Source organism: Elephantulus edwardii, unplaced genomic scaffold, assembly GCF_000299155.1.
Source record: "Elephantulus edwardii isolate Elephantulus edwardi_28Jun2011 unplaced genomic scaffold, EleEdw1.0 scaffold00074, whole genome shotgun sequence".
Lineage (NCBI taxonomy): Eukaryota > Metazoa > Chordata > Mammalia > Macroscelidea > Macroscelididae > Elephantulus > Elephantulus edwardii.
The window spans coordinates 5,565,522-5,586,152 of NW_006399824.1; the positions used below are offsets into that span (position 1 = coordinate 5,565,522).

Genomic DNA, 20,631 nt, shown 5'->3' on the forward strand with positions numbered 1-20,631 from the left:
AAAATTTTATTATTTTTGTGTGCGTGTACCGTCAAATCAGATCTGACTGGTACAGGAGGAGATTGTCCCTCCTTCCCCAGCAGAGCATCTGGTGGATTCGAACTGTTCGCCTCTGGGGTTGTAGTTGCAGCTCCTTGCCACTAGGCCACCAGAGCTCCCCTTCCCTTAACTTTTTATATTGGATTTATACAGTATTTGTGACCTTTTGTGTCTGGCTTATTTCAGTCAGTGTAATATCTTCCTGGTTCATCTATGTTATGCAGAATTTCAATTCCTCATTCTTTAATGATGCATAATCCATTTCATGTATGTATCATCTCGTAGGTTTATCCATACATGTATTGATAGACACTTAGGCATCTCTTTGCTTTTGTAAATCATACTACATTGAACATGGTTGCACATCTTCATTTCCTAGTTCTTATTTCTGTGGGATATATACTTAGTAATGGGATTTCTGGGTAAAATGGTATTTCTAACATTTTAAGGAGGTGGTTTTGTTTTGTTTTTTTATAGTGATTTCACCATTCCAGTGTTCCAAGAGTGTTTGAAAGTTCCAATTTCTCTATACCCTTGTTAGCATTTTTTTCCCCTTAGTAACAGTGCTTTGCTGTTACTGCTGGATTGAAATGAGATCTTACTGTTCAGATTTGCATCCTTCTAGTGGCTAATGACTAATAATATTTCCTGTTATCTTTACTGCTTGCCTTCTTTGGTGAAATGTCTGTGTCTTCTCGCCATTTTAAAACTGGATTGCATGACCTTTTGTTGCTTAGGTGTTGAAGCTTTCTGTAAATTTAGGAGATAATCGCTTGTATCATATGTCATTGCCAAATATTTTTCCCCAACCTGTAGGTTCTGTGCCTACTCTTTCAGAGAAGTGCTTTTTTTTTATTTACATAAGATTTTAATTTTTAGAAGGTTCTATTCGTGTAGCTAGGCTTGTGGTTCAAATCCACCAACTGGCTCTGCAGGAGAAAAGATGTCTTCTTCCTGTGCCATTATCTGCCTCTGAAAACCCACTGGAGGGTCAGCTATGGATCGTTTCCAACTCAATGATACACATCATCTATTTGTGTTTTGCTTCTGATTGATAATCTGCTTATACTATAAATTAGGGCCCCTAAATTCACCCATTTTTCCTTTGATGATCTTTATTATTTTAGGTTTTTTAGACCATTTGATTCATCCTTAATTTCTTATATGGCATGAGGTATGATCTTTTTTTCTCAAATACCCAGTTTTGCCCATTCAATAGTGTTTTTTTCTTCGTGTAATGTTTTATGGATCTTTGTCAGTGATCACCTGCCCATATGTTAATTCTTCATCCTGCTTCATTGGTCTGAACACTGTACGAGTACCAAGCTGTTTTGACTACTATGACTGAAGAGTTTGTCTTAAAATCAGGTAGTTTAAAATGACTTTGTTGTTGTTCTTCAGAAGTGCTTTGCTTATCCAAGATTTTCTCATTTCCTTAAAAATTGTTGATGTTACCTGGATTGGTATTGCATATTATCTATATAGATTGGTTGGGCAGTACTGACATTTTTTACAAAGTATTCCTATTCATGAGCAAAGCATGTTATGTTCTTTTAATTTCTAGAGTTGACAAAGAGGCTTAGTTTACTTCTTCCTTTCCAGTGTGGGTGATTTTCATGCTTGTTTTTGGCTTTAAGTCTATCTTAAGGTATTGTTAATTCTTTTTAAGTTACTGTTTGCTTGGTATGTATGTTTTTCCTCATCTTTTGATTTTCAGTTTATCTTTGTTTTTAGTGAAAGATGCTTTTAAAAAATCCATTTTGGCCACTGTCTTGATGGGAGCAATTAAATAAGTTATTTACATTCAGTGTTACTGTCATTAGGTTAAGATTTTATTGCCTTAGGGTTTTTTATTGTGATATTATTAAGGTTTGTATTCGGTTTTGTCATACTGAGTCTTTTAATGGACTTGTTTTCTTCAATGTTGACTGCTTTTGTGTTTTGTTTTGGATAAAAGATTTACTATCCCTATGGCTGCTGTGCAGTTTCTTGTTATTAACCTTTCTCTCCTTGTAAAGCTCTGTGATTACTCCAAGGGCATTCTGGTGGCATAGTCCAGAGGGAGCAGTACAGCTCTGGAAACTCACATGTGGTCAGCTCAAGTCAGAAGACATTCAGTGGCAATGAGTCTGAGTTTGTGATTTTTGCTTTTCAGATGTGTTTACAAAGACCCTTTTAATTCTCTATTTTCAATCTTGTAAACATATTTATAAGATTTCTTTGGGGGGGAATTGTTTCCTAGGTTGAAGAAAGGGGATCCGCCATTGCTACCAGGAAGATGTCGCATAGAAAGCAAAACAGTCACTCAAAGACAGCTATCTACTTAGTTTACAGGTTGACTTTCAAAAGACATTGTTTAGCATTCTTGTAGCGTTGGCTTGGCTTATGCACATTTTCCTAATTTCTGTTTATCTGGAAATGTTCTCATGCTTTTTTTTCTTTTTTGTCTGAATTATTTTCTCTCATGAATTTTACGCAGTGAAAATTTATCCTTTGCTTCATGTAAGAAAAGATGAGGGAGTCTGCTTTCTTTATTACAAAGTGTATGATCTTTCATGTTCTTTAAAGAACATTCTCATCAGTAATGAATTTTTATCTGATTTAATAATATCTGATTATGCTAAAAAAGGGGGATAAGTAATGAACTCTGCATTTTAAATAGATGAGGGAAAGAACTGTCTAGAAGAAATACATGATTAGGTAGTATTTGCATGAAAATAGTCCAGAATAAGAGATGCATACTAGCAAAGTGGATTGCGGGGCGGGAAGAAATTTTGCAACAGTGAAAGATTTTTTTAAAGAGAAAAGTGAACTGGAGGTGGGTTGTTGTTGTGTGCTGTAGAATTGCTTGCGACTCATAGCAACTCTATGTACAACAGCCCTAAACTCTGCTCTGTCCTGTGCCAGTTGCACTGTTTCTGACATTCCCATCCCAGTAACCCCAGTCACTAAATCAATACACCTCATAGAGGGTCTTTCCTTCCTGTGCTGTGTCCCTCCACCCTCACAGGCATGATGTCCTTCTCCAAGGACCGGTCTCTTCTTACAACATGTCCAAAGTATGTTAGACGGGGCCTCACAATCCTTGCCTCCAAAGAGCCACCCAGTTTAACCCTTTCCAGGATGAATGTTTGTTTCCTAGCAGTCCATGGTACAATACTCTTCTCCAGCACCATAGCTCAAAGGCATCAATTCTCCTTCTTTCCTCCTTGGTCATTGTCCAACTCTCTGATGCATAACAAGTGATTGCAAAGACCATGGCCTGTATCAGACACACCTTGGTCTCCAGAGAGACACCATTGCTCTTCAGCACTTTGGAGAAGTCCCTAACAGCAGACTTTCCCATAGCAATGCGCCTTTTAATTTCCTGGCTACTGGTGCCAAGGCTGTTGACTGTGGAGCCAAGCAAACTAAAGCTGTGAACAATCTTAATCTCTTCACCATCCATCCTGATGCTTCCAATTGGCCCAGTGGTGGACCTGAAGCACCTGCTGCAGAGAGTCAAGGACTGTAGCCTCCAATATAGATTGAGGCTCAATGTCAAGACGAAGATTCTCACCACTGGGCCAATTGGAAGCATCAGGATGGAGGTGGGTAGGGAGGAAAATATCCAACAGTGGAGGAATGGAAATCCACATTTTCAGTTAAAATATCAATAAAAAAATATGCAACAGCAAAAAAAAAAATCCGATTATGAACATGTTTTAAAAGCATGCAGTAATACAAATAGTGAATGTTTTTCACTACAGGGCAAATCTGTTTGAAATATATTCAACCTAAATCCTTTTTCCTCCTGCCCAGAACAGATGGAAGCTGCAAATATTTCAGTATGTATTTGTTGTTTATAGTCTATAAAATATTTATCAGCAAAAGCTTTTCTCAAATGGTTTTTAGTGTTACAAATTTGGGCACTAATATTTTCCGTTTTCTTCCTATTAGGGACTAGTTTGGTTAAAAGACAAAGAAGCGACACACTGCAAACTTTGTGAAAAGGAATTCTCTCTCTCCAAGAGAAAGGTAAGGAAAACATGAAGTGAGTCCAAACATTTTGGTACAAAATACCTTTTCATTAATTTCCCCCTTTTTCATTTTGTTAAGCACCATTGTAGAAACTGTGGGGAAATTTTCTGTAATGCCTGCTCTGACAACGAACTGCCTTTGCCTTCTTCACCAAAGCCAGTACGAGTCTGTGATTCCTGTCATGCTTTGCTGATTCAGAGATGCTCATCTAATTTGCCATAGACTACAGACTCACTTCTTATGAATGGAAGTACGCACAATTAATGCTATCTACGGACATGTGTATCAAGTATACAGACAGCCCTCCTTAAGCAGCTGTCAATTAGTATTGGTTCTCATTTCTCTCTCACATATCCAAGCTCATGGAAATGAGAATTGTTATTTCTTTCATTCTTTTTTCAATTGGGTATGCTTTAAAATAATTTTAACCTAATTCCTAATCATGTAACCCTTAAAATCCAGGTATCAGAGCTACTACACATTTGCCTTACATTGTAAAGGCCTTCTTAAAATTAAGATTTCAAGATTGCTTAAGATTTCAAGATTGCTTAAGATTTCAAGATTGCTTTATTTTTCCAGACTGTCAAGTTGTTATTTTCTGTAATTATCTTAATGCACTTTAAATCTTCATAGTTCTCAGAAAGACTGGAAATGTATAAAGCATTTTACAAGTATTAATATTCCAATTCAACAAATTTTTTTCAGCTTAGTAAGATTTCAATTCTATTTGTCTGCACCTTTTCCCCCTTGAGATTGTGGTTGTATTGTTACAGTGAGCATATATGACCCTAGTTTTTCCCTTCTAATCTTCAAAGAAAGCTTCATATAACCTTTACCCTTTCCAATTTTAAGCTCCTTGCACATCTTTCTCTAGTTATTAATTTGCTAATTTTCAAGGGAGTTTCATACTCCACTTGAGAAATACAAAAGCATAAAAAGACTTCCCAAAAAATTGTGTAGATTTACAGCATCCCGCTACAAGTAGTATAAGTGAAATCTAAAATTCAGGTAAGCTTTGCTTTTGTGATATATTTTAGTTAAAAGAAAATGTGTGTGTATACATACATCCAACCTTTGTTGCCCTAGTGGCAAGATGCTGGACCAAGTTGGGATTGACTCCAGGAACAATTCAGCATGTATGACCTCTTACCTGCCGCCAAGTATACAACTATTTCAAGCATGATTCAATGAACACCAGTTTGGCTATACTGCTTATACCATACCAAAATTTAAATCTGTGAAAATGTTTACCCTTGTCTAATCACTGTAGGAATCTTACCTTCATTTTGTATTCAGCAACTGTCAGTTGTTTAAAAACGTTGCACTCCTTTATAATTTTTTCTCTAGGAAAAAAATAGGAAGTTTTCTAAATTGCCAAAGTTTGAAAGCAGTGCTTTACTTGGAAGATCTATTTCTGCCATCATAGATTTGTCTGTTTTTGTGACTGATGTCAGAATTGAAATGCAGATTTTTTTAAGGTGGACTTTTACTGATAGAAATGTCAAATTATGAATTATATTCTTGAATTTTATACCAGATTCAGATTTTTATGGTGAAAACATAAAATGAAAAATTTCAAACAGCACATTTTTTTTACTGCTGTGCTTGAATCATGATTTATAGTCGCCTTAGATTCCTTGCCATTTGAAAACCACTGGGACTTTTTGGGGTAGGATGATAGTTTCTATGTCATTGCTTTTTATTTTGGCTTATTTAAATTACTTTTATGGACTTTGTACTTTTCAGCTAGAACTTGCGCAATTTTTATTTTGTGATTGTGAACACTACCTTCTCCAGTCCAACTTTAGATTTGCTCTATTATTTAACTTCATAGATTTACATAAAATTCCTTCACTCAGCCAACTAAATATTCCAATATTCCTAGTGTCAATAAAAATTTAATTCTACTTTAGAATGTTTTTAATAAAATGTGAAAGTTTTTTAAAACTTGGAAAATTGGCATGATTTCAGAGGTAAAAGGACAACTTTCATTTTACAGTTTAAAGATTTTAAGGATATATTAGGAAAATAAAACATCTTTGACCTGAATAGAGATGACCTTCTTTATATAGCTATGATTTACCATCTAAATCGACTAAATATAAGTTTTTGTTAGGAGCCATGAACTCAGTAATTCTAATAACAGCTCAAAACTTTTACTTATCCTGTGTCATTCTCATGGTCTCTGACATGCTCATGCCCTTGGTTACAGTGTCAATCTATTTCATTTAAGAATCTTCCTCTCTTTCAACTGATCTCCACTTTTCCGAGGTTTCAATAACCAATATAAAGTATTATAGGACAGACGCTATTATAGCCCACATTGATATTTATTATATTATTAACATTTCTAGCAAAAACAATTAACACATTCAGTAACTGAATTCACAAACAGGTTTCATTTTGATCTCTTAGCCAATTTGAAAAAAGCTACATTGATCAAAAGGCTAAAAAAGTAAAAAAGCACCTTTTTCTTTGCTACATGTTTTTTAACACCAACCATGGCTCTAGAAATCCAAGCATATGTTAGATGTAACACCTAACTGCATGACTCATTTTAATTAATTCTATGGCATGGAATTATGTCTTATATTTTTTTAAGTGGGTCTCATACAGTTAAAATCATAGGGGAAGGAAAATTAAAATACATTTGTGAGAATTATACTCCACAATAAATGCTTATTTTCATATTAAATTCCCACGTCACTGGGATCTTAAAACTGTCTTCTTTTAGAAATATCTTTTGGTACATCAGTCCAGTGCTGAGGGGTCTGTGTTCTGAAATATAATGCCAGAATTTCTAACACTTAACACACTCCAAAATTGTGACTATTCAGAAGTCCAGATACCTCCCCCAAGAGCAACACTGCAGTGCTATTAAGTGACATATGAGTAATACAGAATTCGCTAGATTTATACTCTAGAGTCACCTAAATAATCTTTAGGTTTTGCTAAGTAGGAATTAAAAAAAAAAAAATTACAGTATTCTTTAAGCTCTATTACAGATGCCTGTGTATCGACTTACGCAGAAGTGAACCATTGTCTTAACACTATACTACATCTTAAAGAGCGAATATTAAAATACATCAACCCAAATTTTATGAAGGCAGCACATCCTTAGAACTAGTATATAAAAAGTATCAACATCAGTGGTTTGAATATAAAAATTTATTCTTTAAAGTCAAAGTATGCAACAAATTAAACCTAAAGAAAACAGATTTTCCCACCACAGTCTGTTGCTTTACCAAATAATATATTGAAAACACATTCCTTCAGTCATTATAAAGTTCTTAAAATACAAAAAAAATTGGTAAGAAAGTCTAGTAGACCAGATGAATGTTGTTGTCAGGACTTGGATATTGCTGGATACAATTCAGTACATCCCACGCCAGCCACCTCCACTCATGCCACCTTGTCCATAGTACCCGCCGCTGCCGCCGCCACCACCACCCCGGCCTTAAAAAAGAAAAAAAGACATTAAGAATCATTTGCTAGGATTTAAGAGATTACAAATAATCTATAAATTTAAAATTGTATTACGTAAGGTGACAGGTAAAAATTCAACATCCAAAGTAACCAGATACTGACCATAACCACCTAAGCCATCAGGAGTGCCATATCCTCCACTGTAATTGTTTCCCATTCCCATTCTTCCAACAGAACCGTAGCCTCCCTGGTTATCTAAAAAGAAAGAAATGCTTGAGGATCAGCTGTTTAAGTGTGTAATGTCGCTTACTTAAAAACATTACATTACATACCCATTGCATCTCTGCCGTAGCCGCCCATTCCTGAGCCACCTCCAGGAGTAGAATTCAAGAAGAGTTCAATGTATCGATGTTCTGGAGGGAGCAGAAGAAAAAGGATAAAGAGATCAGATTTATCAAGCAAAGTGTACAAATGTTGATTAGCCAATATTAAACCAAAAGTATACTTGCCAATTTCTAGTGGGGTGATAATGGGGCTAAAATCTAGGTTTCACTGAAACTGTACAACCTTGAACAAGCAACAAATGTTTGGGGCCTCAGTCCTCATCTATAAAAGAGTTAATTCAGAATTACCTGGGGGTACTACTTAAAAATAGATTCCAGACTCAATCATACCCTAAGAAGACATTAAAGTCTAAATTTACTAGAGGTTTTATTATGATTTTAGATTCCCAATACTGGCAAGGTTACCTAAAGATGTTAGGACCTCATTAATTTATTTAATTAATTAACTTTTCAGTAAGAAATTCACAATGAGGAAGCAAGTAACATAGTGCCAAGGATACAACTTACGCATGTTATTTTTATCTTTAGACATAGCAGCCACTGCATCTTCATGTGTCACAAACTCTACATCTGCTTCTCCCGTTGCTCTGCCATCAGCTCCAATATCAATATGAACTCGTATTGGGTTTAATGGCGAGAAGAACTAAGAAAAAATTGTTATTTACTGTTTTATTCAGATTATTGATAAGTAATTACCACATACTTAGTTTTGAAACAAACCCTTCCCATTTCTGTTACCAGCCTAACAAATGTACAGAGCACAGAAGTTTAGGAGCTTTTGGTATATACAAGGAAAAAGGAAAATGAACACTTCCAAAAATCCAATTAGACACAGTATTATTTGGGGGGAGAGGGGGTCTAACCTAGTGAAGTGTGAGTCCACTAGGTAAAAACTACCACCCTCATACTCATACCCAAGATACGTTATTTCAAAACTGCTATTAAAAATATGAAATTCACTTGAGAAAAAAAAATCCAAAGAGAAACAGTGTAATCATTGACTTAGACTGAGGGAGTTTGGCAGATAAGTGCAATGAACAACACACAAAATATCATTTTGTTCTAGTCTCCTATTAATTAGGTTTTACACTATTTTGAAAGGTATTTGGTGATTAGGCCAACTTTCTCTGTAAGAGCCAGAGCATCCAACTGAACTCAGCCATGGGCTCAAGTTTGTGAACTCACCTAACCAATTTGAAACCAGTTTCAAATAAGAAAATCAGCTGCAGTATGTACTGTTATCACCAATAAGAATTTCTACAATTATCGGGCCTCGAAAGCCAAGCTAATCAATTTACTGACTGCATATATGCACTTTAAGAATTTTTTTAAAGAAAACAAACCACCACTACCTTCTGTTAAATATGTATTTTCAAGGAGTTTTGACATTAACTATAAAAAGGAGAAAAAGATAGTACTACTGCTGGGAATGCAAAATGCAACACCACTATGGAAAAATAGTGTGGCAATTCCTCAAACACCCACCCCTGGAAAAAAAACCTCAACCAAACCAAAATAATAATCACTGTTTTAACTCAATTCCATTCCTAGATGAAAATACGCAAAAAATCCTTGAAAGCAGAGTTCATGAAATATAAATGCCAATGCTCTTTGCTGTACAAATAACACAAATGTCCATCAGATGAATGAATAAACATATTATGGTGCATGCACATAATGGAATATTACTTAACCTAGTAAAAGAAAATATATGATGCTACAGTCCTAATGAAGATATGATGAAGTAAGCCAATAATGAAAAGACAAATATTGTATGATCTTATTTGTATAAAAAGCAAAGGGAAGGCACCAAAGGCTGGCAAGAAGGAGAGACATTAAAGATGACCAAGAAAAATTTACATTAAGGGTAGGATTGTATAGTTATTATAATTGCCATCAGTAAGTTTCATACCTATAAAGTTCAATTTGCAAAGGTTGTGTACTACAGTAATGACAATCCTCTCCCCCACACTCACAAAGTTGCTGAACTGCTTAACTAAGCACTTAACTGGATTTCGTTCTTTGGTTTGGAAGGGAGTTCTAGTGGCCTAGTGACAAAGGGCTGGGCTGCCATCCCCAAAACACTCAGTTTCAATCTACCAGCTGCTTTACAGGAGAAAGCTAAGCAATCTTCCATGTGATTAAACTGTCCCTGAAAATCTACTGGAGGATCAGCTATTAGACAGTCTGACTAAACAGTATACAATCGTAGTGTTTACTTGTTTTGCTCTAGTTCTTCTTTAATTGTCTAAGGCCTTAAAAGTTTTGCAAAGGATTAACTAAAGGACATACTCAAGGAGGAGGATACAGAGGCCAACTGCCTCCATGAACAACTGCCACCCCATGTGCCAGAAGAATTGGAAGGTGCTTTGAGCATTCTTTTCTTTGAGCTTTCTGACCAAAGATTCCACAAAAGAATCTGTATCAAAAGGGGAAAAATGCAAAAGAAAATGTCAAATTCTTATGGACTCCTAGGTTTCAAGAGGCATCAAAAGTTGGTGAATCCCTGAGATGAATTGGTCTCAAACCAAAAGGCCCCTAAATCATCTTAAAATGAACAAAAGCTTAACAAATAAGACTTGTACAGCTAAACCAAAGGCTGAGCCTCTGGCGGTTGGACTGGGTGGACTCCACCAACCTCTCTTCAGAAGTAAGCTGGGCAATCTCCCATGCAATTTAGAGCCAATGGAGGGCTCAGCAGTAAGTCAGTTCTGCTATGGCAAGGAAAGAAGAAAAAAAAAACTGCTCTAAATTATTGAACTTTTGCGATATGATCAAATTGGCAACAGCAAGTGGCAAAAAACTGACAGGAACTTAAAGAGCCACTGAATTTATGTTAATGAGAGAAAAAAAATATCCTGCTCAGAAAAGGACAACTTGAAGGATGCTAACAGTCAATGAAATGGTATGTAGAAGTTGTCGTATATGTGTATGTTTTGCTGTTATTTTCAACAAAACCAGTAAAATTTGTAAGAGGAAGATTTAAGAATCCTTTAAGAATGCTTCAAAAACTAACAACTACTGAAATTACTTACATTAGCAATGTCGTTTTCAGTTGCACGAAAAGGCAACCCTCTCATATGTACAAAATGACCACCATGAAAACCTGAACTTGCATCACCAGCTCCACCATAACCATGTCCTCCCATACCTGAAGAATAAAATTTCCCAAGACTATAAACAGCTGAAATATGTAATACAAGCCTTCCATAAAAATGAAAAGGACTTTAAAAAACTCCATCATCTCAACAGTCACTCAGTGACTGCAAACCAAGCATTAGAATGTACCTCAAAATAAGAATTAAAAAAAAAAAAAATTACCTCTTCCATCTCTCATCCTATCGTCAAAGCCATCATTTCCATAGCCATAGTTATTATAGCCACCGTAGTCCTCAAAACCTCCATAACCTATGCAATTCAAGGAAAAATTCATGAGCACTCCTTCCAGGGAGGAATTTTATTATTCTGTTCACAAAAAACAAACTTTGTTTTAAAGTATATTTAGGCAATAACTTTCAACTTTCAACCCAATAAACATGATAAAAGCAGTTAACATTTGGTAAAACTCTCAAATGGATAAACCCAGAACTCATTCTAATGTGAAACAAAGTACCAAAATAGCTTATTATTTTTTTAAGCTGAGTAAGATACCTAGGTGTCAATATGTGCATCAATCATATCCCAGAGCTAGTCATGGGAATCTGTATTTTCATGAACAGGTTTTAAAACGTAGTAGGTACTGAAATTACTGCCATTTCTGTATTTCTTGACAAAGTGTCAGAAACAATAAGAAAATGACAACAGAACCTTTGTTCATTAGATACACATACCACCATCATATCCATCACCTCCTCGTCGCATTCTGTCATACATACTTCCACGCCCAGCTCCATAATAACCCCCTCTTCCTCCTATTGGTCTATCATATGGTCCCGGTCGCTGTCCCAGTAATCTTCTCGGTGGGTCATAAAATCCTTTGATTTCACTTCTGCTACTTCTGAAGATTTCAATATACCTATTTAAAAATGTTTTAAGGTACAAGTTTCAGCATAAATGCAATAGAGTAAATAAGATATTGGGCAAAATGCAGTAAGGTTATCTACATCTAATTACATAACCCAATTTAAATTGCCTAAATACACTGTATAAGTTAACAGTTTTTACACCTACAAATGTAAATAATTAAATATTTATGTTTTACATAGACAAATGAGTCATTTGAAAGCAATCCATAAAATAATCATTATTTTGTTTCCTTTAGTATATTACAGATGTTTTAAAGAAAATAGGTGATTACACAAAAACATTTATCAACAATATCCTACATAGAAATGGAAACAATCTAATTTTAATTAAGCCATTAGCATTAATTCCCCACCCAAATCTGTAGTTCCAAGTTAAATTTAGATAATTAGCAAGTCTTTTAAACTACCCCAGAAAAATGTTATGGTAACCCCCCCCATTTAATAAATAGTGACCCACAACCCCCAAAAATAAAAATTTAATACCATCCCAAACTCTCCATCCCCACCTGTGCCCTATTCTTTCCTTGTGTTTCCCCAGAGCATTTTCTGCTATCTCCTTTGAAGCAAACTGCACGAAGGCCTCCCCTGTGCTTCTCCCCTGGTAGTCCATCGTCAATGTTATCCCATTTGGCACGATTTCCAACCCTTTAACCCAAGGACAAATAACCCCATCAAGGGGAACAGTGTTAAAGGCTGAAACATTCCCATCTGAATCAAATATTTAAAACAAGTCTAAACAAAACAAAACAAAAAGCTTAGTTTCCCATCACCCCATAATGCAAATGGAAGATTATGTTCTAAAAATATTACTGGATTAACTATATAGAGAGATATATTTTGCAACCAGTGTCTTAAAAAAATTACATACATACACTAAGCCATCTATATTTTTTTTTTTAAAAAAAGGGGGGCTATAAATAAAACTTAACTATGCTCCAAAAGCTAATTCATGGTTCATTTCATTATACATAATTACTTTCAATTATGTTAACTGGGTATCAGTTCTTATACATTCTATGTAGAAAAATGAACTGGAGCATATTTTGGTTTAGAACTTTTAGCCAAAGATTCCAAAAATTGTTGGGCTTTACAAATTAAAATTCAGAATATAAAGCAACTATAAAATTAAAATGGTACTAAACTTTGACTAATACTAGCGGTACCTTGAAAGAACTGAACTATTTCCTCTTTGCTGCAACCAAATGGCAGTCCACGAAGTCGTACTGTCCCATCACTAGCGTCATTTGGACCATTATGTTTCATAACCCAATCCATCTCAATACCGTTTGATTAAATGCTATAAAAATAAACAAGCACATAAAGTAGTCAATCAAAACATACCCTTGTCAGAGGTACTGAAGAAACACTTGTTAGTAGTGCTACATGCCCCAGTGAGTAATTTCTACTATTATGTCACATCAAAATGTACATCTGCTTTCTATTCTGAAGTAGATGGAATACTGGGGCAGTGAAACCTCCCCTCAAAGTGATGACTATATGAGACATGTATTTTAGTAAGACTTAAAAGTCCACTATCAGTCTTCAAACTACCCCTAGTTTGACCTGTTGTCTTCAAGTTAACTCCTTTCTTTGTCCAGTTTTCATTTCTATTTCTTCATATTTTGTTAGTTAACAAAGACACAAATTCCTGAAAACTTGAGTTAATTCAGAAGTTGTCCATAGTACCCTGGCTACACTCAAGTTAAAAAAGAATGCATATTTCTTTGGGTGCTCTATGCATACTCATGTTAAGAGCTTAAGTTAAAAACTATAGAATGTGTACTTATTTATTGAGAAGGCTATTATGAAAGTCTAAAGTTAATTGTGAACACACTGGAATCACTTCTGAATGGAGCAGGGGGAATTCCCCCTTCTATTTTAAACAAATATTTAAATATTCCTTGAGAGCAAAAGTTTAAAAATGAAAGTGAAAAGCCACTCAAAAACTAATGCCTTCTCATCTTGTAACAGTATCAGTGTTTTCACACCTAATGAAGCCTTTATATTGAAACAAGTTTATAGTTGCTTTACCTTTTAAGTCAAAGAACAGATACAGTAACACCAATAGTAATAAAAAAGTAAAGAGCACAGTAAGATTGCTGTCCAATATGAACCCTTCCTCAGTTCCCTGAAACAATTATACAGCTCTATAAAAATTCCATAAATTCTCAAAAAGCTAACACAGAAGTTGGTATTATACAGCCATGGAAACTTACCAGTCATACAAATTTCACTATGCACCTGTCGGAAACTTAACTCACCAGTTTGCAAACATTTTACTTATTCCTGCACGCACGCACACACCCCCCAATATGCTTGGCTTGACTCTTAAGCTTGAGGATTTCTTTCCTATCCTCTAGATTTCATTATCTGTGCAACTGTTTGGCATGACATCTGCAATAAGTTAAAATTTTCTTTTCTGACAATGTGCATACATACCTTAAGCTAATGCAGACATCCTTCAAATGTGTGTGTGGTTTTTTAATTTGCAAGCGACTTTTATAGTTTGCCTCTTAAAACTCTTAAGGGCAACTATAAACAGACTCAAAATGGAAAAACTGAAAATTTTAACTGACATCACAACTAATTCTTGTGCATACAAATATCTGGATTATATACTTTTTTTGTTGCTGTTGTTTTTTAATTAATCTTAATGAAAGTTTAGAGACTTAGGAGTTCCAGTCATTCATTGTTGCACTTTTCTCCCTGCCCAATCCCTCCGCCACAAATCACTCTTCTCGAAAAGAACAACTCCCTTGTTGTTATTGGATTATGTACTTTTAAGAGGAAAAAGCCATGAGTTTGAATCCCTACTCTTACATGTACTTGATTTCACTGAGGAAAATTACCTGCAGAGCCTCTGTTCTTCTAGCAGTGGGCCTCCTTATCACTTGTTAAAAAAAAAAAAAAAAAAATCAAAGTGCTTTGTCTGCCATATGGAATGCACTCAATGGTGGCCTGGACACTGTTACTGGCACAAAACTAATAAATACACCACAAAATACCTGAGGCTCAAAGTAGAGAAAATTATCCTGAGTCTTGAAAGGAAAGCTGTAATAATTGTTAAAACAATTCTTATCTTTTCCAAAACACACAAGTTTCGCCATCTACAAACTGTGTTAAGAATTTTTAAAGGAAATTTTTAGAAATCAGAAATACATATACCACATGTGTTAACCAGCAAGTCTGAAAAATTTTGTTAAGGAGCTCTGGTGTTATAATGAGTTATGTGTTACACTGCTAACAAGGTCAGCAGTCAGAATCCATGAGCTCTGCTCCAAGGGAGAAATGGGCATTCTCCTGTACATTTTGACAGCCTCAGATATCTGATGGAAAGTTCCTATTAAGTTAGGATTGACTCAACAGCAAAAGGTATGGGGTGGGTTCTAGATAAGGCACCAAATCAATTCAATCATAAATATTTAGAAAGCTCTTCTAAATTCTAAAAGATTTGAGTGTGATTCCTAGAAAGGGTCATTTAATAACAGAAGGAAAGGTGTAAAGAATCTAAACCAAATGCTACTTTTTCATGAACAATTTAATTGTGCTGCTAATCTAAGTCATTCTGGAAAGCCTCATTCACTGCTGCTGAATAGATTCATAGTTGACCCTCCAGGAGGTTTTCAGAGGATGCAAAAAGCAGGGGAGATATTGGCCATCTTTCTTCTGTGGAGCAGGCTAGTGGATTTGAACAGCCTGTCTTTGGGTTGCCAGAACAAATTAGCTGTAAATCTCAGTGCTACCTCCAAAGACATACCAAGTCATGGCTGACCCTCCAGTAGGTTTTCAAAAGTAATAAACTGCACAGGAGGAGACAGCTTATCTTTCTCCTGTGGAGTGGACTGAAACCATATATCTCTTGGGTGGGCCATGCAGTTCATTACCAAGCCACCAGAGCTTTCTAAAGTAGAACTAGCAAACAAATTAGTTGTGCCTGTTTAATCAGGGTAGAGCAACAAGATGATCTATATAAACAAAAATAAAAAGACTAGAAAAACAGACTGAAAAATGGCTAACTAGGGTGGAGAGAAATTGTATTCTTTCACAAAGGGAGATCAAACTGTCATCATAGCTAAAATTTTCAGCAAATTTAAAACTGAAAACCTCAACCAGATTCTGGTAGGATTTTATAGGATGATTTTTCACCTCATAAATATAGAGTATTCACTTTAAAGGGTGGGACTGGGGTGAGGTGGAGGCACTGCCCAGGCATTAACCCTTCTACAAATTTGAGTGGAGAATTCTATTTACAAAAATTATAAAAAGTGATCTTTTTCTAATGCTTTAAGGTTGTCTCAGAAATTACCTGTTATGTATTAAGTTGAAACTGACTCATAGCTGACCCTCCAGTGGGTTTTCAGAGGCGTTAAACTGCATGGGAGCAGAATGCTCATCTTTCTCCCATGGAGCAGCTGGGGGATTTGAACCGTGTACCATTGGGTTGGCAGTGCAACACTTTACCACTAAGCAACCACAGCTCATACCTACAATTTACTAATTACAATCCACCACAACCTTTCATTGAACCAGTGTCCTGGCTTAAAATCTTATGATTTTAAGAATTCCTGATGTTCCACCCAAGCAGATATATGCACACCCATGTTTATCACAGCTTTGTTCATAATAGCAAAGAGCTGTAAACAACCCAAGTGCCCATCAACAAACGGATAGGGAAGATGTGGTATACTCACACAATGGAATGCTACGCTGCATTGAAAAACAAGATGCTCATGAAATATTATACAAAATGAGTGACCCTGGAGGACATTATGCTGAATGAAATAGCTCAGTTACAAATGAACAAATACTACATAGTGCCATTGTTTTAAAACAGGACTGACATCGGTGTTTGGGGGACACTGAAAAAGAGGGGATAAATAATGCATACTGCATTGAAACAGATGAGGAAGAGAACTGTTTAAAAGGGATATATGATTAGGTATTATTGTCATGACAGGAGTCCAGAATGAAGGCTACATAGTGGAATGGGCTTGGGGGGGGGGGGATCACTTAACAATGAAAGAATTTTTCTTTTACTTTTTAAAGAGAAGAGCTAATTGGGGGGAGGTTGGGCAGGGAGAAAAGTGCAACAGTGAACAAATAGAAATCCAAAGTCTCTGTAAACGTTCATTAAAATTAGTAATAATAAAGAATTTCAAATGTTGCCATGAATTTAAAGTACCAGCAGTTTATATTGAAAAAGAATTTTCATCAATTTTATTTTAAATACTGCTTTTCAAACATACTAAATGAAAGCCAATCACAAAGATCACATATTGTTATTTATATGGAAAAGTCCAGAATAGGGAAATCTGTAGACACAAGAGGGTGTGTGGCATGTGGGGCAGTGAGGAGATGTTGTCAGGAGATACTCCTAAGGAGAACCGGTATTTCTTTTTTTTTGATGATAAATATGTTTGAAAGCCACAGTTTCATGATACTTTTACAACTCTGTTTACTTTAATGACTTATATCTAAAAAAGGAGGCTTAGGGGAAGGGGGGGGAACACCTTAAAGAGACCAGAATAGAGTCCCTTTTAATACAAGGGCATATTCTATCTTCTGAGATACTGAAATACAAAACATAAAATAAACATCTGAAACCACAGTATCTTTTAAGTGGAACTTCAATAGTTCTTAAAAAAAAAATGACTCAATTTGTTTGGCCAAAAAAGAAATACACACATATTTACTTCATCTCTCCCTTCCCAACAAGTTTGCTCCTTAGTTTTAAATAAAACTTCTGACACACCTTAATATAAAGAGCTACCTCAAAGGCCATCAATGAGTTTTTCAATAGTACAAAACTGTTTTCTCTCTCTCTCTCTCACACACACACACACACACACACACACTCACTCTCTCTCTCTCTGGAAGTAATTAGATGAAAATGAATTTCAGATTATGATGCAGATGAAAGAAGGCCGGAAAAAATTCCATTAGGAAAGCTGCTAGTTATGCCACTACTTATAGGAAAGGTTAACCTGTTTTTTTTCCAAATCTATTAAAAGTTTCAATAGGATCTGGGAATTTTTCCTTAACCAAGCACCAAGGACCACCTGCAACAATAGCACGAAGACTTTTTTTTTTTTAAAAGTGGGTAACCAACGCTTTAGAAAACATAAGATTCCTACGGATTATTGGAAACTTTTTTAGGCCTTCCTTACCTAGTTTACTTTTTCCTCAGTAAAAATTACCCACTCAAGTTAGTTCTCAGCTCTCAAGACCAAAACCCACCACTACCACATGCCCAGACTTGGTTTTGTTTTCTACTTAAGAGTGTTTTTCTGTAGCCAAATATTAGTTTACACATACATTATAAACAGGGAGCTCTGGTGACCTAGTGTAAAAAGCTGCGCTGCAATCCCCAAGGCAATCAGGTTCGAATCCACCAGCTGCTCCACGGGGGAAGGATGTGCATCTTCTCTTGTGCAATTAACCTGAAAACTCGCTGGAGGGTCAGCTATGGGTCTGTTCCCACTCGACTCCACACAACAATGCATTTCAAACAAAACACACTTGCTTAGCTTCCAAAAGAGAGTAAACCTTGATTGTATTTTTAAATATTCCACGTCTATCCTGACTGCCAAGCTCCTGACTGCCAAGCGGGAAATCTGTGCATAAAAGCCCGCCCGTGGGAAATCCTGTTAAAAAGCTAGTAACTCGATACGCACGCAGCGCTGCTAGCGCAAACGTACAGTGCTGACACTATTTTAACGGCTGTCTAAAACTTAAACTTTAGCCGCCGCGCCCCGACCACCTCTCACAACCGGCCCCGTGCACCTTCCCGGGCGCTAAGTCACCGGTTCTCCTCCCCGCTGCACCGCTGCGCGCAGGGGAAAACAAAGTTTAGAGAAGCGCGCACACCTCCGTCCTGGGAAACAAACCCGGACCCCCAGGGTCAGCTGGGCGTCCTTGTTTCCTCCCCAGAGCCGGGGTTCACCCGGAGTCCCGGGAAGCGGGGCGAAGCCGCCGCCGAGCCTGGCCGCTCAGCCTCCACCGCCGGGCGGGGAGTCACAAAGGAGCCTCCTTTGTCCCGGCTGCGGGATCGAGGGCGCGCCCTCGTCCTCGCCCCGTCCCGGACGCTCTCGTCTCGGGGATCTACGTCAGAAGTCGCCCCGGGCCCGCCGGCCCAGGGAGCCCCGCAGGGACTGCGGGGAACGGGGGGCGGGAGCCCCGCGCGGCGCCATTTCCACCGGGAGCGCATCCCAGCTCCCGGGCCGACCCCCCGAGACCGGCCTCGCCCGGCTCCCCTCACTCCCCACCCTCGCGCCGCCGACACCCCCGCCTTTCCGACCCGTTCTCTCAAGCTGGCGGCAGAGCCATTAAGCATCAACAGCCGGGAAGGGCGGGAAGCCCAGGTGGCCCCGCAACCCAACTCAAGATGGCGGAGGGCTTAGCCAGTAGGGGGGAATAAAGAGGGGGGGATGCTGGACGTCCCCCGCTTCGGGCTTCTGCTTCGTTCACTCACTGCTACCTGCCCGAGTTCGTCCTCCGCTGGCGGCCCGCCTGGAAGAGGGGCATCGGCCGCGAAGCGCAGCCCTACTGTCTCCGAGGGGCGACCTCCACTCACTCCCCCCCGCCGTACCCCAGCCCCTCCCGGTCTCCTGTTTGTCCTTCTCCCAACTGCGCTCTCGGAACCACCAGCCCAACCTACCCCCTTTTAGTTCAGATACCCTGTCAGGAGACAGTAACGCCCTCTCCGGTGCCCGCAGGGTGCGGTCGTGAGGAGGGAGAAGGCGGCCGCCTGGCGTAGCACTCCCCACAACGGTCCTTCCAACCGTCTCCGGCGGCAACAACCGCTAAGAAAGCTGCGCAGCAGAACGACTGGCTGGGGGGAGGGGAGCGCGCGAGCGAGAAGGAGGGGGTGGAGCGAGAGCCTCGGAGACCTGCCATCCAAGCTCTCGCGAGAAGAGTCCGAGCTGCTGTCAGTGGCGCGGTGAGACGGCATGCGCATGCGTGGTGGTGGTGGTGGTGTGTGTGTGGTTGGACAGTGGTGGGAGAGCCTGCTTTAAGTGGTGAAGAAAACAGCCTTTTCTTTCTTTACTGTAAAATCCTCAGTCTCAGGGACAACTTTAATTTTCCCAAGGAGGATGTGTAGTGTTTTGAACAACTGCAGTCTGCTATAAACAATTTCTCAAAGGCATCACCTGAGTGGAAAGGTTGGTACGTAGTTTGGCTGTCAACGCTAGAGGTCCTTTCTTGTACTATGATTTCATTACACGGAGCCCTGATGGCGTAGAGCTTTACGTGTTGTTCTAACTGCGAGAATAGATTTGACACATTGTGCTTATTCCAGTGCTTATTCCATCAATCTATTGTTTTTCTAAAAATTTTCTACTAGCTTATTTACAAAATTTGAATACATTGTTTTCACGAACAAATTCAATTTCCCTCACCCATCAAATTGTACTAATCCATGATTAATCCCTCCCCCTGCACATCCTCATCCCTCTACTTACATCCTCTCCCACCCTCCTTGATCCTTATACTCATTCTACAATAATGGTTTTATACAATATTTATCCATGTGGGACTGAGTTCACTCAGCATAATGTTCTCCAGTCCCCTCCCACGTTAGGTAGTATTTTATGACCTCGAGTATATTCTGAATTTAGAGATCCATTTCAAGAATAGATTGGACGAATCAGCCCAAATGTCCAACCACAAACGAAAGGATAGAGAAATTATGGTACATTCACACAATATACAGCAATCTATTCTTGAAATGGATCTCTTAATTCAGAATATACTCGAGGTCATAATTTGGCTGTCAT

General features: G+C 37.9%; 2 protein-coding genes across 4 annotated transcripts in view; one reads left to right on the plus strand and one right to left on the minus strand.

The window, feature by feature from the left end:
• RUFY2 (RUN and FYVE domain containing 2) overlaps nt 1-4,281 on the plus strand; it is a 55,493-nt gene extending 51,212 nt beyond the window's left edge. For both annotated transcript variants that reach the window (XM_006889010.1, XM_006889011.1), the window contains 2 exons: nt 3,979-4,056; nt 4,138-4,281. In XM_006889010.1, coding sequence (XP_006889072.1) covers nt 3,979-4,056; nt 4,138-4,281 — 222 coding nt within the window. The remainder of the gene's footprint in view (nt 1-3,978; nt 4,057-4,137) is intronic.
• Nucleotides 4,282-7,106: 2,825 nt separating this feature from the next.
• On the minus strand, nt 7,107-19,732 carry HNRNPH3 (heterogeneous nuclear ribonucleoprotein H3 (2H9)). Of its 2 annotated transcripts, none has more exons than XM_006889013.1 (10): nt 19,531-19,732; nt 13,018-13,151; nt 12,361-12,499; nt 11,705-11,844; nt 11,151-11,237; nt 10,865-10,980; nt 8,337-8,472; nt 7,818-7,898; nt 7,648-7,740; nt 7,107-7,515 (listed from the first exon to the last, which is right to left on the minus strand). In XM_006889013.1, the coding sequence occupies exons 2-10, from the start codon at nt 13,127-13,129 to the stop codon at nt 7,433-7,435; spliced, it is 987 nt and encodes a 328-aa protein (XP_006889075.1). In that variant the 5' UTR covers nt 13,130-13,151; nt 19,531-19,732; the 3' UTR covers nt 7,107-7,432. The 2 variants fall into 2 exon arrangements, with proteins under 2 accessions (XP_006889075.1, XP_006889074.1); XM_006889012.1 differs by having other exon boundaries at nt 7,209-7,515; nt 11,660-11,844.
• Nucleotides 19,733-20,631: the final 899 nt, after the last annotated feature.

What these genes read in the sequence shown, in the direction of transcription:
- HNRNPH3 (XM_006889012.1), bottom strand. Translation starts at nt 13,129, where the DNA reads ATGGATTGGGTTATGAAACATAATGGTCCAAATGACGCTAGTGATGGG. An exon ending in AAGGAAAGAATAGGGCACAG is followed by an intron (nt 11,845 to 12,360) that starts GTGGGGATGGAG and finishes ATTTTTAAATAG; the next exon opens with GTATATTGAAATCTTCAGAA. An exon ending in CTGAAAACGACATTGCTAAT is followed by an intron (nt 8,473 to 10,864) that starts GTAAGTAATTTC and finishes ATTTTTTCTTAG; the next exon opens with TTCTTCTCGCCATTAAACCC.